This window comes from Wyeomyia smithii, chromosome 2 (assembly GCF_029784165.1).
Source record: "Wyeomyia smithii strain HCP4-BCI-WySm-NY-G18 chromosome 2, ASM2978416v1, whole genome shotgun sequence".
NCBI lineage: Eukaryota > Metazoa > Arthropoda > Insecta > Diptera > Culicidae > Wyeomyia > Wyeomyia smithii.
The window spans coordinates 58,645,072-58,663,393 of NC_073695.1; the positions used below are offsets into that span (position 1 = coordinate 58,645,072).

General features: G+C 37.6%; 1 protein-coding gene across 6 annotated transcripts in view; it reads right to left on the reverse strand.

The window, feature by feature from the left end:
* Window positions 1–339: 339 nt before the first annotated feature.
* Window positions 340–18,322, reverse strand: part of LOC129720838 (ras-like GTP-binding protein Rho1) — a 28,262-nt gene continuing 10,279 nt past the window's right edge. For 5 of the 6 annotated variants that reach the window (XM_055672657.1, XM_055672655.1, XM_055672654.1 and 2 more), the window contains 4 exons: window positions 5,413–5,562; window positions 5,272–5,352; window positions 3,999–5,199; window positions 1,519–3,036 (listed from right to left, as the gene is read on the reverse strand). In XM_055672657.1, the coding sequence (XP_055528632.1) occupies window positions 5,008–5,199; window positions 5,272–5,352; window positions 5,413–5,562 (423 nt within the window). In that variant the 3' untranslated portion in view covers window positions 1,519–3,036; window positions 3,999–5,007. Of the gene's footprint in view, window positions 3,037–3,998; window positions 5,200–5,271; window positions 5,353–5,412; window positions 5,563–18,322 lie in introns of those variants that run through there. The other variant, XM_055672652.1, reaches the window with a different exon arrangement.

Here is an 18,322-nt window from a genome sequence, read left to right on the forward strand (position 1 = left end):
TCTCCTGTTTCTATAGTTTTCTATGAACACGGGATCTATCAGTGAAAAAACGGTTCTATACCTCTAAATCTTACCTCTTACTCCCCGAGTATTCAGTTCTACATTAGAGGAAGCATTATTACATAACTACAAAAGCATGTCAGCTTTTTTTGAGAAAATTAATAAGACAAAGCCCAATAAAAATGTTGTAGATTTAATAAGCTGTTACGCAACAATTGTTTATTGGGCGATACAAATTTTCAACACCATATAAGTGTGATTACGCTTTCACGTTCCCGCAATAAAAAAACAAATCGTTTTTAACTTTTACTATTTATATTTACTTTTTATTGTTACACAATCATTAATTACTATAATCACAATCACGACTAATAAACATTACAACTACTAATCACTACCTTAAATCAATACTATATCACTGCTACAGGTTCACTGGTGGATAGTACAAAGCCAGCACTGTTACTACCAACGAAACTTCCATTGTTTCCCAAAGACGCTTTAAAGGAGCTAACTGATTCGATGGGAACCAAAAGAGGAACCAGTCGGCTGCAGAATTGTGTGGCTTTTTGGTCTGCGGTGGTGCCAGGCACTAGTGCATTCACCCAAACCAATTGATGGGTTGGGTGCACCGGTTTCGTTTCTGGTTGTTGTTCCGACTGAGACTGTTGTTGCTGGTTGCACTCTTTAGTGGATGATACTTCAGGTTGCATATAACTTTGATGCTTTTGTAGCCACTCTAAAACTCGACTGTTCGAACTTTCTTCCGGTTCATCACAACTGTTACGCATAGCGTAGTGCACTTTTGTAGGTTTTCCTGATAATCGTCTCTTTGCCTTAAGGAAAACTCTTCTCTGGGGGTTGACTTCAAGGTTATCCCCAGAACTATCGCTGCATGATTGTCCTGAAGACTCACTTTGCTCCCCCGAGAATTCACTACAATTTTCCTCGGATTCGATGTAATCGCTAAGAGTATTCTCAGGTGTTTCAAATTTACTCTGCTTAGATTGAAGATAAACTCCATCCAGAAATCGTTGAAGGCGCTTATTCCAATCGACTTCACTTTCAGCTGGAGAATTTAATCGCGAAACTAGGCAGCGTTCAATGTTCGCCATGATTTCTTAAACGAAACTGTTACCGTTGCATGGGTTTGAATGCAGTTATATATGACTCCAACCTGTGGATTATTCTGATAGGTAAACTTTCTTCGATTGTATACTAATTAAAGTCAAGCATAACAGTGCAAACTGTAAGTTACCTAGAGCACAGAAAAAGTATTTCTTTAATTAAATAGGTAATGTAAAGTCATGTAGCGTTAGAGTTTTGCATATCTACCTGCTCATAACCTTTTCTTTTACCTTTACTCTTCTTCTTGCTCGAAATGAAAAACTTACAACAATTATTTTTTCACAAATGATCAGGCTAGACTTCGGCGTTAAATTTCGGATACATCCAGAACAATAAGATGTGTAACAGTGTATCCCCCAGTATGTGTATTCGGAGTACAATAATTCAGTGGTCTTTGTCTTCTGAAAACATAGTTGTTTGCGTTTATAATCAATAAAAGTTTTAAAAACATCATTTTTACTTTCTTATTCTGCTCATTCACTTAACTAATCAGTAAATGTCACATTTAGGGCTTATTTACCGTATGAATGATTGCTTGAAAATGAAAAATGTGTATTTCATTAAAAATTCAATTAGTTAGCTTTACCTATATGAAGTTTCTAATGTACGTGTATGTTTATTATGTAGCTGAAGAAGTAGCAGTTGGTTAACCAATTGTGTAATATACATTTTTGAAATTCGCTCATCTTCATAATTGAATTCTGATCATGTTTAGGATTTCACCTCGACCAAGACGATTTCCACAGGGATGTTTCTCGTGTTGGTCAATGGTCTAAAATGTTGTGTTCACTATGAAAAGCATATATTTATGCTTGCACCATATCAGTGTATGGTTACTAAATCGCAATGCTTGGCTTGCTTACAAAAAATACAATTTTTTATTCTAATTATACTGCTTTTGTTCTACTCATTATAAAAATTGATAAACATCAATAAATAAAACTCAAAGAGACAATGCAACAAACAAACCCAACGTACAAACCATACTTGTTAAACAATCGTTATACAACCTAAAGGGATACTCAAGTGTAGTTTTGTTTTTGCACGTTGGTCACAATGTTAAATATTAACTACACGACAAACTGAAGGCAATGAGAAAATCTGCTTCTGTGGACTACAGTATTGCTGTACAAGCCAATATATCATTTTAAAACGAAGAAGACTTAGCGATCTGCAGATTTATTTACTCTAGTATTTTTGTTTTTTGTTTTTATAAAATATTCAGCACTTCATCTCACATTTTTGTATTCTTTACTTCCCAGTTTGCAGCTAAGGAAATTAGGTTTCTTTTGCCGTTGGCACTGTTTAACGCAGACACATACACACAGATAATATTCTGTAATTAATTTTTGTGTTGTGCAGCAAAAGGTATTTTTGAGCTAATGAATCGCTCTAAATTCGCGTGTGCAGTTTGACAAAAATAGAACAAATATGCGCAATTGGAGACAAATCATACTTCAATAAATGCGAATCCGAACAAAATTGCAATGTTTTGCTTTGAAGCAGGTTCGACACCTAACACAATGGCAAACTACGAATTGATCATCTCTTTCTAAACTTCGTATGAACCTGGCCCCATTTTTTCTGCTAGCCGCCACGTTCATATAACACTTCCAGCGGGATGACTCACGAAAAAAATGTACAGTAATAGTATAACGAACGATGCGATTATAGTGACTGTTTATCAAAGTATCCAAAAGGCGATCAATAGTGTTTTGTTACACCCAGTCGATTCGGCAGTTTTACCTTCCTAGCTAAACGTCTGTTTCTCTCTGTGCGGAACAGGTGAAATGGTTGTCCAAATTTGTTCTCCTTCAGTTGCTTGCTTTAGCGTTTTTTTTCACCGCAGATAATCAACGGGAAATTCGTTCGCTGATCGGATTAGTGTAGGTACTTTACAAGTCATCTTTTCTGCAAAAAAAGTAACAAGAAAAATAAAATATTAGAAACTTCCCTAACAATGAATAAGGTCGAGCGAACATAATTATGCACATTAGACACACTCATACGCAGAATTTTGAAAACATGTTAGGGAAGTTTAGGTATTTTTCAAGATTTCCTAAAATGCTTACCTTTAAACAAATAAGAGAAATGGCACTCAAATCATAACACATGATGTTCCTAATCAAGTACCAGTCCAGTTCAGATTTTGGAAGGAAATCATAAGGTTGTCTACTTGATTTGGTTTAGTAAATTTTACTTACAACATTTACACGGTTCAATTTAGTTCTAGTTGAACCATGAAACATCAAATGTGTATGGATATCGTTTGACAGAGAAAAGAGAATATTAGCTCGATGCTGACTCAATTATTAAGGTTTTTCGCATTTGTCTATGGGCAACTTATAACTATCTTGTTTTATATTGCCAAACCGATTGTGGCTGTGCGATTCACTGCTTACATGATAAAACGTCAATATCAAATGATCTATCGATAAAGCAGGCAAAAGCACCAATTGGAACGCGATGAAAATTTTTTGGTGTGAAACTAGGAAAAAAGACCCCACCTAATTCCCAGTCGATCTCATTCGAACGAATCGGCGATATTTTATTTCCGGCCCTTTTAAATCAAATTTTTCATAACAAACAATTATTTTCTGTTGGTAATTTAAAACAACGGTTTTGAATATTCAGTATTCAGAATGTACGTGATTGTTTAGAAATGCAAATACTGGTTCATTCATCTTGGGCGGTGATATAACTTTCGAGTGAAAGTATGTTATGATGCAGATAGCAAAGCACCGAAAATGTCACTATTCCTCCTAATCTGCCAACTAGTCACTCGCACACACAAACCAGTACGACAGGGAGAGCTAGTTACCAGAACAAAAACAAACAACGAAACCAACCAAAAGGCAAGCTGATCAACTTACCTTGGTGCGAATTCCTTGTCAACTATTCCGATGTAAGACGAACTCTCACGCTTCGAGGCAGCAACTGGGCAGGGCAAACGAAAGACGAAACGAATGGTTCCATGGTGGGTTTCACATAATCGTACAACAGAAAATCGTCATTTTCCCTGGGACGACTTTCCCTTGATTTCTCGTATTTCTCATTAAGTGTTAGTATTTTATTTCGCCACCGTATTTCGTTTTTTTTTGTTTGTTTATGTATTTGTTTAAAAATCTAGCCTTTTATTTAGACTGTTATCTCCAACATTTTTTTGCTTCCTCCCAAATAATATTTGCTTCATATAATCTAAAGTATAATAATAGGAGTTTTACCATTATTAATTAGTAATAAAAACACATCTATTAGATGCCCGCGCGACAAGTAATAAAAAGACGGGAGAGGAAAGAGAACCCGGCCGCGTTTTTTTTCGTGTCTTGCTGTAAAATGCTTGGCGTCCGCCGGTCTATTTTTCTATGTAGTGTTAAATCTGTGTTGTATACCCAATATTTTTTTCTTGCGAAAAACAAAAACGCTTCTTACTCTTTGTTCTTAATAAATGAAATTGGAGTAAAAATACGTTAGTTGCACATTGCGTACATAACTTCTTCGCGCTCGCAGAAACCCCCACACAACTGAAAATATGTATGTTGTGTGTTTTCCTTTGCTGTAGTTACTATACGGTAGAGATAGATTTGTTTGTTTAGTAGTTGATTCTTGATTCCGGCATTGCGTTTATCCTTCGCGCATCCCTAACACTTCTATTCCTCTCCTAGAAACGTAAGACGATGTGCATCAGTTCTGCTGCTTAAAAAAACGTCTTGCTCTTCGGTCGTTCCTAATTTTTACCTCCAACTAATCGACGGCGACCACCTTCCTAATCGTTTGTTTTCCTAACACTGTTTTTTTCGATTACTTCACCTTCTTGTTGTGTATGTGTTTGTGGTTGTGTGTATGTTGTTGTTTGTTGCAGTAAGCAGTACTTATGCTCTTTTAGAGCAAAACACATTTACTCTTCTTCTTCTTTTTGACCTGTAACGCAGCTCTGGTTGCGGTTTCGAACACCTCACGCACGCCTTCTTTCGACTTGGCTGAGCACTCCAAATAAGCAAATGCGTTTATTTTCTCAGCCATTGCACGTCCTTCCTGCGGCTTCACTGGCTCCTGTTTCATTTTGGCCAATTCCTGACGGAAAGAGAATGGTCATAAATATTGTCGAAAGGAGACACGCCAATTGATGCGAAAGATTTGACTTACCTTAATTGTGTGGGGGTCATTTCTGAGATCTTTTTTGTTACCAACTAAGATTATGGGTACGTTTGGACAAAAATGTTTAACCTGCAGAAAAAGGTTTAAAGCTTGTAAAATTCAAACTAACAATATTTAAGAAAATGTTACCTCAGGGGTCCATTTCTCAGGAATATTTTCCAACGAGTCTGGCGAATCGACGGAAAAGCACATCAGTATGACGTCGGTGTCTGGATAGCTCAGTGGCCTGAGCCGGTCGTAGTCCTCCTGTCCAGCGGTATCCCATAACGCTAGTTCGACCTGAAAATGAATGAAGATACAAATCATTTAGTAGATAAATAGATTCTAAATAAAGTGTATTTGAAATAGTATTAAAAATATTGAAGATCTGGTATCTTATTTACATATTTTTCAATCACACTTTTTTCAAGAAAAGTATAAAGGTACTGGTGTGTATAAAATAAAAAGAACACGCGAAGAGGATACGCGCAACCGTCGTATATGTCTGTTTCGCTACGCTAAACAAAAGATAACACAATTACTTTGCGGCAATTATCAGATACAATAAATATTTGGAATTCTCTCGCAATCTAATTACTCGCTTGAACCGCAAGACCAAAATCAGCATTAGTCACAATCTGTTTGTCCTACCTTGACTGAGAGCAATTAATTTGAACCTACAACAGCTCACACCAGTCACCAATACAACCACGACGTATCATGGTAGGTAACCACCCCCTCTCCATTGACTGATGTAGAAGATCCGTTATCAAATCACCTGGCTGTCACCACCGCAGCAGTTCTGCCTGGTTGACGTGCTACTATGGACTTTCTGATACGTTCTTGTCACAAATCACTTGGAACGAGGAGGAACGGCACGAACCCCAGACAAACCAGCGAATAGCAAACAGCAATGATAAAAGTAACACATCGCGTTTCTATCGGTGCTGCTGCTGCTGCTTATCAAATGTAGTATGGAATCTCCACGCGATTCTGAATGTACACTAAGCTAAACAACTGATAACGTTGCAGGGAATGGTACCTTTTCCCAATTCGATTACTGCGAATGACTAGTTGTATAAAAGTTGAAATTACTTCGCAATATAGTGACGCATTTACGTTAATTCCAGCAATTAGTTGTCAACAACTGAACTTCTTATTTTAAAATTAAATTCAACTGAAACTGATTATCACACGCTAATAATTTTAAACATAGCCAAATTTTCTTTATGAGAAACTGAAATTGAACCCTGAAGCATGAACCGCTTTGTTGCACTCCAAGAGTAATAATAGTAATCACAGCACATTGGCACATCAGCCAATGCTCAGCTGGTTTGCAGTTTTAGATGCCTTTCTCAGACATTAAAGATAATTTCGCGAACCATTTCACGCCTATCTGTTTTAAACGCAGCATAATAACTTTGATGCTTCCACTTGTTTTAACGAAAACGGTGGGAACTTAGCACGATCACAGAGAAAGGTTCCCTTATACTCCAAAATCTGTCCCAGTTCTCATTAAAAAAAATATTTATTCAAATATAAAATTTGGTTTTTTAAAAGATGGAACAGATTTTTCAACTCAACTTGATGTTATACATATTTAAGACGATGTAGAGTGAATCTGCTTACATCTGGCATCACTGATGACCGCTGACCGCTAATGGAAGCTTTTTGAGTTTCTTGTTCAGAGATAATAAATTGGGTAAATATTTTTTAATAGCATGACATTTATCTAGGGAATAAGAGAAATAATCGCTGTTAGAAGTTGTTTTAAAACACCTAATATTTTTTTCATTTGATGAAAACTCAAGAGCACTCTCGGCTGGTTCAGTCGAAGAAAATTTAAATGAAAAGAAATGAATGATGAGCCGAAAAAAATATTCCCAATTATGATGAAAAATCTCCAAAAATATAACTGCTCATTCATACATTCGTTGTATTGCAGCGGTACACATTTCCTGAAAATATTTGCTCATTATTTTAGGGTACAACCTTTCTTCATAATTTTCCTACTGGATAATGAATATAAATACAGTCAGGTTTTTTATGCGGATTTTACGCGAATTTTTGAATAACAACGGATTTACGCGGATTGAGAACCAAAAACGTCTAAGTGTTTATTAAGTAAAAACAACTCTCCACCTTCCGAAGAATCCGGAATGGCCGTCAAAGAGGACAATTTTAAATACTAGTCATAGAGCGTTGCGGGGTTTTTTTTTCTGAAGCCTTCTTGTTGGTTTACTTTACATAAATTTTTCAATTAACGCGTTTTTTACACGGATTTTCGCGGCCTTTTTACGAGGTCATGATCAGAGGGTCGTGATCTCTCGGTATCAATCATTAGCGAGTACTCAATTGCAGTATGAAATTTTTCATTTTTCCATAGGGGATATTCTGCTTTGTCAACACTAAAATCTTCCGTGCAATTGGTGAATAAGAAATCTAAAAAACAGTTTTGCTCATTTCGGCTTGAGTGAACCTGATGTAATCCAAGTTGACTAGATCCGTCAAAAAAAATTGCAGAGTTTCGTTTTCTCCTACTACAGGAAGTAAGAGCGATTTATTATCATTATTTACAATAAAATCAGCATCTTTTTGATTGAAATCTCCATATATATGAATTTTTAAGTTAGTGTTGGACTCATCATTCACTAGTTCTACCGTCCTTAAAAATTTTTCATATGATTGCTTTTTGGCAAAGTGGGGTGGAAAGTAAACAGATACGAAAATATGGATTTCATCCTTCAAGAAAACCACCCTACTACTATTTTTACGTCAGCTGTTTCATGTTTTTTTTTTCGTTTCTTGCTATAATATTCGAGTGTTTAAATCCAAAATTTGCTCATTTCTTATTACTTTACAAAGCTTGCATACTGATGTTTTGACATATTTTTGAAAAAATTACGTTACTTTAAATAAAACGCTACCCATATAAAAAATGGAAGCCAGATTCGTGTTCAACACCCCAAAATTATGTAAATACAGAACATGTTCGATTTCGGCAACACAAAAGAGAGCAAAAAGAAAACTCAATAGCCAATTTTAAAACCAATCCGAACAGTGTTGTCCGATGTCTACCGGACTGAAGCGAAAATTCAACGCTTGGATTGTTGCTAGTGGCAAGACGTCCAAAGTTTTTATGTTGCCAAAACTGAACCGTGCCAAAAACGAAACGTCCCAAAATCGAACGAGGTCTGTTCCATGTTTTTGTCGTATTCATCGACACTTTTTTTGCCCCACTGTAGACCATAAACTTCCGGTTTCTGGAAAACAGTCTCAAAGGTCACAATACCATCCAATGTAAATAGGCTGAAAATCAACTCCGGACGCAACTTTCAACCAAAATAGCTGCTTGGAGTTTCTAAAAAACAACCAAAAATTTGCCAGTGAAGATGGGTATTTCCGAAGGCGGGAATTAATTTTAGACGCAATTCTGACATCCGAGATGGCAACTTCCGGTTCTTTGAAACAGTTTAAAGTGGCCGAGTATCATGTAAAACTGCCCAGGGTCATACACAGTACAATTCTGGTATTTTCGCTTCATGTGTTCTAAGAATATTGACGCCGTATATAAAGTGATAACTGAAGTATAAGATGGAAAATGTGACGTAATATTTGTGAAGCGAGTTGTGCTCAACTAGTAATGGAAAAAAATGTGATGTAATACAGTGTAGCACGATGAAGTACGATGAATATATATGGAGTATGTTAAAATATGAAAACGTAGCAAAATTTCAAAGTATTTTAAAATTTGAATTATAAATAGAGTTAAAAGTCCTTGGCCATTATGATTTCTGTAATTTTCAAAACATTATGTTAAACGTAATATATAAACATATTAATAATCATGAACACAGACAAATTGTACCCCAAAAAAGCCACATTACGATGAAAATAGAGCGCTCAAGGGATGCCCGCGATTTAAATTCGACGTTTAAACTTTTTACTCTATAAGATACTTCAAATACCTTCAATTTTTTTTACCCCACTCTCTTAATTTTTTCATTGTCTAATACACAACTACTACAACGAAGTCTGTGCAATTTTCTAAAATGTTGCATCAATTTTGTTCGAATTTACCAACAATTTTACATCACCTTGCAAATGGAATGATATACACTGAAGTTGCTTTGAATGTGAGGAATACGCACGAAAAAAAAACACCAAAATTCTGAACTCCACGTAAAAAAAACTTTAATTGTGAAAAGTTTTCAATCATATCTGCTCCCGAAAAAGACTGAAGAGTAGTGTTTTTTCCACCTGCGAATTAAGATGTAAATTAGATGGACACTCTGAATAAGCGATTTAAAAAGGAAAAACAATTAAAAACATTCGCATGGAAAAAATCACAGGAGGGTTGTGTGCAAAGCCACGACCGCAAGGTTGAAGTAGAATACTTTTACAAGAAAGATAACCCGGCTGCTTGCATGTCAGTCATTTTGAAATCAGATTTGTTTCGTATATTCCGCTTGTTAAGCACAGTATCAACAAATCGTAATAAACATCACACTGCGGTGCATTTGCAGCAGCATCAAACCTCAGTTGCAGTTTGTTGATAACCATTCATTTTGCTCTTCCAAATACATTTAGTAGCCTTGAAAAAGGCCGATTGCTACAATTGCAATTTTCATTGAATTATTGCATAAATGCTTCATGGTCAGATATACCCGCTGCAACTGCTACGCTATTCGTAGCCATACCACAGTTGTAGTCGCTATACGCTGCCATTGGTGTCCGCTGCCCCTGCATCAGCTGGCCCAGCTGCTATCGCAGGGCTAGTAGCGAACCTGGAGCAAAATAATAGTGACTTGTGACTTTTTTCATTAAAATAGTGACCAAATAGAGACTAAATAGTGACCAGAAATATACAAAAGAGGGTTTTGAAATTTATTGTTGAACCATAAATGAATTAAATTTCATCTGAAATTTATGTCTTTAGGACATAGGATGTGCAATGATTTGTTCTCATAGAAAATAACTGAAATCTGTATCATAATTTCACATTGATATGGTTGTAATAACACCTTGTTCAATATATTCGAATACAAGTTTTCGAGTTATAAGTGTTAATGAAAGTACTTGAACGAATGTATGCACTCTCGAAAACGCATTGGTGTGTTGATGGTCTGTCAGTTGTATTTAGTTCTTGATGTGCGATGTAACAAATCCGGAAAGTCGTAGTAAAACGATTTTTGGTCAGTGACTGCCCTTGCACAGTATTCAAACATCTCAAATCATGTGAAGCTAGGCGAGATTTTGTTTATTAAACCATTCGAAAAATACAAGGAGACATTCTCTTTGGGGGATCGTTGAAAATTCTGTCGGCCACGATCAGCAAGGATGCCGCAAGTAGTAAAATTGTGACTGTTATGAGGAAGCGTGTCCGGCGAAATGATAACGTTCAGTTTGTAATTCCCACCCATCTGAGTATATCTATTCAATCGGTACACAATATTTTGGCCGATTCTTTTAGAAAAAGAGGCTCGATAGAGTGAAAATGATACTTTCACAACTCGCTGTTCGCGAGTTCATTGTTTCTGATGATAAACTATTTGGCCTGGAGTGTGAATGGTTACACAAAACAATCGAATGTGGGCAGCAGCAAGAGACAACATTTCAGAGTTCTAAAGGAGTGTTCCTCGATTGCAGAGTACAGCTTTAGTGATGGTCTCGGGAGCAATTTGCAAGCAAGTAAACTTCCTCTGATTTTCATTTACAAAGACGCCGAATTTAATGCTGTTTGTTATAAAACGGTATTTTTGGAAAAAAACGTTACCCCGTGTCTTCGGAAACTCTTCAGAGCTAATTACTATATGTTCTAGCAAGACGGTGCATCAGCGCATACTGCGAACTTGATTCAAGGTTGGTATAGGGACAATTCGAGGGACTTTTTGAATAGAAATAAATTGCCGTTAAGTTCACCTGATCTCAGCTCAATAAACTTTTTTTTACAAAATCTCCAACTTGTAAAGCGGTTGAAGCGGTTATCCAGAGAATCTGGGAATCCGTGTCGCCTGTGACAGCTTCGAAAAGCGTTTGAAGTTGGTTAAGCTAACTAAGGGAGGGGTTTTTCAAAATATATTAAAAATAGCATTGTTCGTTCCGAAAATCTGCAAAAACAATACTAAGCCTGTCTGTCCCATCAATGATTTTCCACGCATATTTAACCCACTTGACATTTTCTAATCAAATTCGTTTCAACTCGTTTGTTTGATCTGGAGCATGGGACAAATATGCGTAGAACGGGTTATCATTATGAAATTTCGAAATGGTATCTGGTAAACACCGGTAGGCGGTAGGTTCGGATGATTGAAAGCAAAATCCTACGAATTGAGACCTCAACACGACTATGCACAATATAAGCTCGAAATTTTTGAATCCACTTCAACCAGGAGGAACAGTTGATTTGAAACAAGCAAATCAAACTACAAACGTAATTTCACGCACAACACTGGTTTAAGACGCGAGTAGCTTGTAGAATAAACCTTTACATTCCTTTGCAGTTCTTAGACAATTCGTTCGTAACTATTCTGCACTGTGTGAAAAGTGAGAAATTTGAAAACATGGCATGAAACTTCTATGATGGAAAAGTTAACAAAAATGCCTTACAAACCGAACTGTCCAAATATTCTGTAAATGAGAAGCAAGCATTCTAAAGTATGTTGCAATACAACAATAGTTAATTTATACATTTAAAGCTAAAAAAGTGACTTTAGTGACCATTTTGTCGTTAAATAGTGACTTAAGTGACTTTTAGCGTAAATAGTGACTTTTTAGTGACTAGGCTCAAAGTAGTGACAAAGTCACTAAAAAGTGACTCGCTACTAGCCCTGCTTGTGGATAGGTGCGATGATTATTTTTATTCATGAATATTATGTCCATCGAAATTGAACTATACAAAACGTAAACATTACCAAGACAGCAAAAACCAAGTTAATTTTTTACCTAATAAGATGAACGATACGTGAAAGAAAATTGTGATTAACAAAAACAAACAACGGAATTTTCCCCGATCATTACTATAATTAGAACTGGCTGGATGATCAAACAACATTACCGTTCAATGACGTTCTATAGGTGTTGATGCGAGTTATAAAAATATATTTTCATGATTGAATAGGTAAGTGGTGGCCTTTACTAGTGTCGATGGACTACTAGCTGTGCGATGCAATCATCGTTGATCGTTAGTATGTCTGCCTAATGATTTATCACAACCCTACCACGTGTTTATAATGTTTTTCGTCTAAAGAAAGCATTTTCAGAATTCCATTCAAATTAACTCATTCGCGAGCAGGATCTCCATTGGATTTTCATCGTTCCAAAAGTGTAGGTTTGCCTTGTACACTCGTCAACAACAGTCTGATTCTGATGGCAATATTGAGCCGCATATCGGATCCACCGCACGAAAGCCAATTCTGACTAGAGAACCGGATTGAACTGGATGCAATAAAAGCAATCGATGAGAGTAAGAGATGAGAAAATGAAAATCGCCCGCAAATGTTTATCCTTTTCCGATACGATGACAGCGCTACGACAAAGTACACACCGGAGCCTCTATCTATGGAATGTTCTTCTGCGGCCATTAGTTTCCACTAGTTGGTGTGAGCATTTAAAATACGTTATCAGCAACGACTTCCACTTATAATAGTCAGCCAGTGATTGTTTCAATTATCAGTAACGCTCAACGTCTGAGGGAGCCAATCCTTCGTCACGTTGCAGGGCAGATGCGTCACTTTTCATTTTTCTCGGAAATCCGTACATTATCAAATGATTGTTCGAAAAATTCCGGCTTTCGTTCGCTACGAAAACATTTCTATTGTTTCTGTATCAATTTTTAAAAAACAAAAATAACCAGGTTAGGATAACGAATCTTGGCGTTCAGTCTGATGCATTATCACCACGCAAAACGATTTCGTCTGCGGGGAAAAGACACAATCCAAAGCCATCATTAGGTTGGCGGGTGTGTTTTAGAAACCGATTGCATTTCTCTACGTACTGATAGAAAAACCGCGTCAGAAGTAGAGCTGAGAAACGATATAAATCAGGTCAAGGTTCGATGGATGATAGTCAAACGACAGAGCTAACTATTTCTACTCTAAAAATAGAACTAAAGCATTCCAATATAAACTAAAATACCATGCAGAGTAGATTGTCAATAGGATATAATGTAATCACAACCACTTCATTAATTATATTTCATCGCGTAACTCTAGCAGGTGGCGCATCATAATACGAACAGCAACTATAACAATACACCGTGAGTAATACCAAGCCGTACAGTGTTTGCCACCAGGATCTCTCCTGCACCTGTCCGTACGTTCGTCCATTGAAACTAACTTGACCCGTGCTGCGGTGCCACCGAAGCCTGCCTGATCGCCGTTATTTCAACTTGTAAACTCTGTGCATGTAGTCTCTCGTCGTTTGCGAAGCTGACATCATCGGACAACAGCAGGTAATCATCATCATCATCATCAGTGGCGAATAGCAAACGAGAGATGCATCGTTCATCCGTGAAACTTATACAATGTTGTCTCTCGCTAAGACTTACGACAATTGGTGACGAGAAAACGTGGAAGATTGTTTGCTTATCGCCCTGCTTTGGAGAAGCACAGCGAATCGCGAAGCAAGGCACGGAGTTTCAGTTGTCTTTCGCCCCAAACTGTTCGCCAATTTCAGGGCTTAAAATTCTCCACAGTAATTACCGTTGTAATCGGAAACGTTTGATCATGTCCCAGAAACACGCCGCTGGGTGGCGGTTTGGCAAATAGTTATAGCGATAATTTCACAATCGTTGCGTAGATAGTTTTTATTTGATTGAGGAGGCTGGAGTTAGAAAAAGTTATGTTTACTAAACACATTTAACGGTAATCGGTAATCGGTAAAAGTTACGTTATCGAATAGTACATGACATTGCACTTGTACGCTTTTTTTTAAAGATTCAGAATGTCTGTGAGATGTGAAGCGAAAAATAAGTTAGTAAACACGGCACAGTTATTTGTAACCATGAGATCATCAATGTTTTGTAAATGAATCATCTGTTAAGTGAGGGTAGAGTGAATAAAACACGACCATTTGCAACTTCGTTTGTTTGTTTGGTTTTGGTTTGCTTACTATTCAAATTTAGCGTTGTTTCAATTGACTAACCTCACTAATGCTCACAGCCCCATCATATTAGAATGCTAATGGACATTCTAAGTTATAATTTCTTTGTCACAAAGTAGAGCCAATCATTGAGTGTTTTTTCGATAATCTATGAGAATTGTATAAATGGAAAAGTTTCTTGTGCATTTCAAATCATAATTCGAACTGAAAGCCAATTCTGCTATATGACTTCTAGAAAGTTAGCTGTAAAATCCGCTGTCTATTAAACAAAAAGGGAAGTGTCCAATTTCGACAGCGGAATATCATTAGCATCTAGGCTTTGCTTTACTCTCGGGGGCTGAAATCGCATAGCTTCTAACAGTGTGTACACATTTTTGTGTAGTTAATATCACACTTAGTGCATCCCAATCAGTGCCTTCCATCTATGTATCACTAATTAACTTCTTTGTATGATGCGGAGTAGGACCTCTCTAAGAAGCCGGTATCAAAATAACATTCTTAACACTACTTTCTAAAATGATGGTTATCAAAAAGGCGAGATCAATAAGAATTTCATACTGAGAAACATTTACTATTAACAGGCATCATTCTAAAGATTTTCTGTACATTTTCAGTTGGATTCTCAGCCGAACCGAAGATAGATTCAATTTTTTGAAGTAGAATACTTCTCTCAGGAAGTTCGGCTACATAGGGATGTGAAATGAAAATCTAAAACCGAAAAAAGTGAAAAATATGTCCAATTTCAAATGCTAATAAATCGGTTAGTATTCGATGGATTTCCTTCGTTCTTGCAGCAATAGATTGGAAAATCTTCTAAGATTCTTCCCAAAATAAAATAATTGTAATTTTATTATTCACACTATTGTACTATTGAAAATAGTCAAGCCTTGTCAAAACGAAAAATTCGACCTCTGATTGGTCGTTATATGCTTGCTTCCCAAGCACGGTCGACAGGATCATATACCTTGCAATTGAAAACATGCTATTTGGCCTATATAAGAGCCTGTTTCAGCCGGAGCCGCTCATAATAGTTCTAGACAGCGACAACAGCAGTCGGCCTTCCTTAGCAGCAGCACTAGCTTTGTGGTTGGTCACCACGTCTCAGGAGCAGCGCGGTTTTTCTCAGCGTTTGTCGCCAGACAGCCATTATTCCCCCCGTGTTGGGGCAGCATGAAGATTGCCATCAGGAAATCCAATTTTGGAAATCAAAATGCCTTTTTGAAGGCAAATAAACAAGTCATTGAAAGTTAATAATTTTTGTCAACGCAAGCAAGCATTCTGTGTTGCATCCTAACAATTTAAATTTGTCGCACCCGTCTAATTTACTGAATGTGAAATAGCTTCCACAGTGCATGTTGTCCGTGTATCTTAATTCCCCCAATGTTAGGGCAGCTCAAAGGTTGTAATTAGCAACCGATTTTGAACCGCAAAATGCTTTTTTGAAGGCAAATAAAAAAATAATTGAAGGTTAATAATTTTCTGGCTTCAACACAAGCAGACATTCTGTGCGGGATGCAATCAAATTCTGTTGTAGTTGTCTAATTTTCACTTTATTTAGTAAACCCCCCACTGTAGGGGCAGCGCAAAGGCTGCGATCAGCATAACCGACATTGAATAATAAACTGCCCTGTTAGAACGCATTCACAAAAGCAGTTAGTTAGACTATGCAGAACTAATATGAAGTCGATTCAATCAATCAGCATAAACAGAATTTCGTCGTCTCCCAGCTGCCAAGTTGCAACATGATGCAACACGCAACAGCGAGCAAACGAAATCGCTTGATGTTACAAACCGCAATAAGATACGGGTTAAAACCGTTGCGTGTGTGAAAGCACCATCGGTGTTTATTCGCTGGATACACTATCTACTGTCTACTGAACGCAATAATCTGCTTACATGCGACATGGGGACGGGAACATTTTCTTCAACCAAGCTGCACAACACGACACAAACCATGTTATTTTATTGCTTCAATGAGAGTGATATCGGTCCGGCTCGACAGAATGTTCACAAGAAATCATTTTTGTGCATCCGTGCTACGAAACTGAGGAAAAACTTTAGAAACTGAAAAAAGAGGTGGAGCTTATCAAATGATCGCTCTGAACCAGAATGAAGTCACACATATTTTTCAAGTTATATCATTCCACCACGTACGTAAAATAATTCATTCCTATTTTCATCCCCATATAAGAGCCTGTTTTAGTCGAAGCCGCTCATAGTAGTTCTGAACAGCGACGACAGCAGTCCTCCCTTAGCAGCAGCGGGTGCGAGCAGTGGGTACCATCGATAGCGGATAGCAGCCACAACTGTGGCATGGCTGCGAATAAGCGTAGCAGTTTCAGCGGATCTCACCATCGATAGCAGCAGGACCAGCAGATGCAGGTACAGCGGATACCAATGGCGGCCACAACTGTGGCATGGCTACGGATAGTAGGAGTATATCAGCATCGATAGTAGCAGGGTCAGATGATGCAACGACACTCCCTTCACTAAAATGCTGTTTCAGTGTGGTAGCGGGAAGCATCAGCAGCAGGCTTGCATGAAGTGAATACATCAGCCAGCAACTTTCTCTAAGGCCTCTGCCATAGTAGACGCGAAAAGCGGCGCGAACCGATTCGCTCGGCCGTAGGTTGATGTACAGCTCTACTGATGGCTGTACATTAACCTACAGCTGAGCGAATCGGTTCGCGTCTATTATGGCAGAGGCCTAATGGGAAAGTTGTATCAGTTTGTTCAGAAGAATATTATTGTCGGTAATATTACAGAGATGCGATTGCGTAAATCCGATTTTGAATTTAACAATTGTTCTTTTGAGAACAAATAACACACTTATTTGAAGAGTTAATAGCTTTTGGTACCAATAGCAGTATAGTGACAGCCTCAGCGGTAGATGCAGATGCAGCCGGTACTTCCCTGAGGCCGATGTAAAGGTAAATGGGAGCAGCACGGCGAAACAGTTCGGGTTATGCTTAGACGCGCGTCATTTTTCGTTGTTGATACTCCCCACATGAAACGACGCGCTTTCGTATGATAGCGGTGGTATTAGCGGTAGATGCATTTGCCAACACTTCCTCCAGTAAAGCCGTGTCTAGTTTTCAATGTGAAAACACCTTTCTCATTGTGTTGACCGTGCGCCTTAGTCCTCACTATCAAGGTAACACAGAGATGTAAGATAAACACTACATCCTATGATAAATTGAACAATTGTCCTTATAAGGACAACAAATGAATTAATGAAGATTTAATTTTGAATTAGAATACTTCTCTCAGGAAGTTCGGCTACATAGGGATGTAAAATGAAAATCTAAAACTGAAAAAAGTGAGAAAAATTTCAAATGTTAATAAAACGGTTAGTTTTCGATGGATTTCCTTCGTTTTTGCAGCAATCGATTAGAAAATCTTCTAAGATTCCTACCAAATGCATGAAATTGCAATTTTATCATTCGAACTATTGTACTATTGAAAACTCTTAAGCCTTGTCAAAACACAAAATTCGACCTCTGATTGGTCGTAATACCGCGCTTTCCCAAGCACGGTCGGCAGAGTTATGGACCTAGTAAATTAGGAATGCATCATTTGGCCTATATAAGAGCTTCATCAGATAATAAACAAACATTTCATCGGATATTAAATTGAACAACTGAATTTTGAAGAACACAAATGAATATTTGAAGAGTTAATGTTTTCTCGTTTTGCGCTATAATCCAAAGTTAATTATCTTCATCTTCATGCATACTCTGACTATTATTACGTGTTTGCGTCGCTTAGTGTTTGGCTACGGTCATGCAGAACGCAAATACAGCGCGATGCGATTCGGCAAGACGAAATCTGTTGAAATGTATAGCTCTACTTTGCCTTAAAAAGAGCTGTACATTTCACCACGGTAAGGCGAATCGCATCGCGCCGGTATTCGCGTTCTGCATAACCGTAGCCTTTGTTCCGTTCCCGTTTAATGATG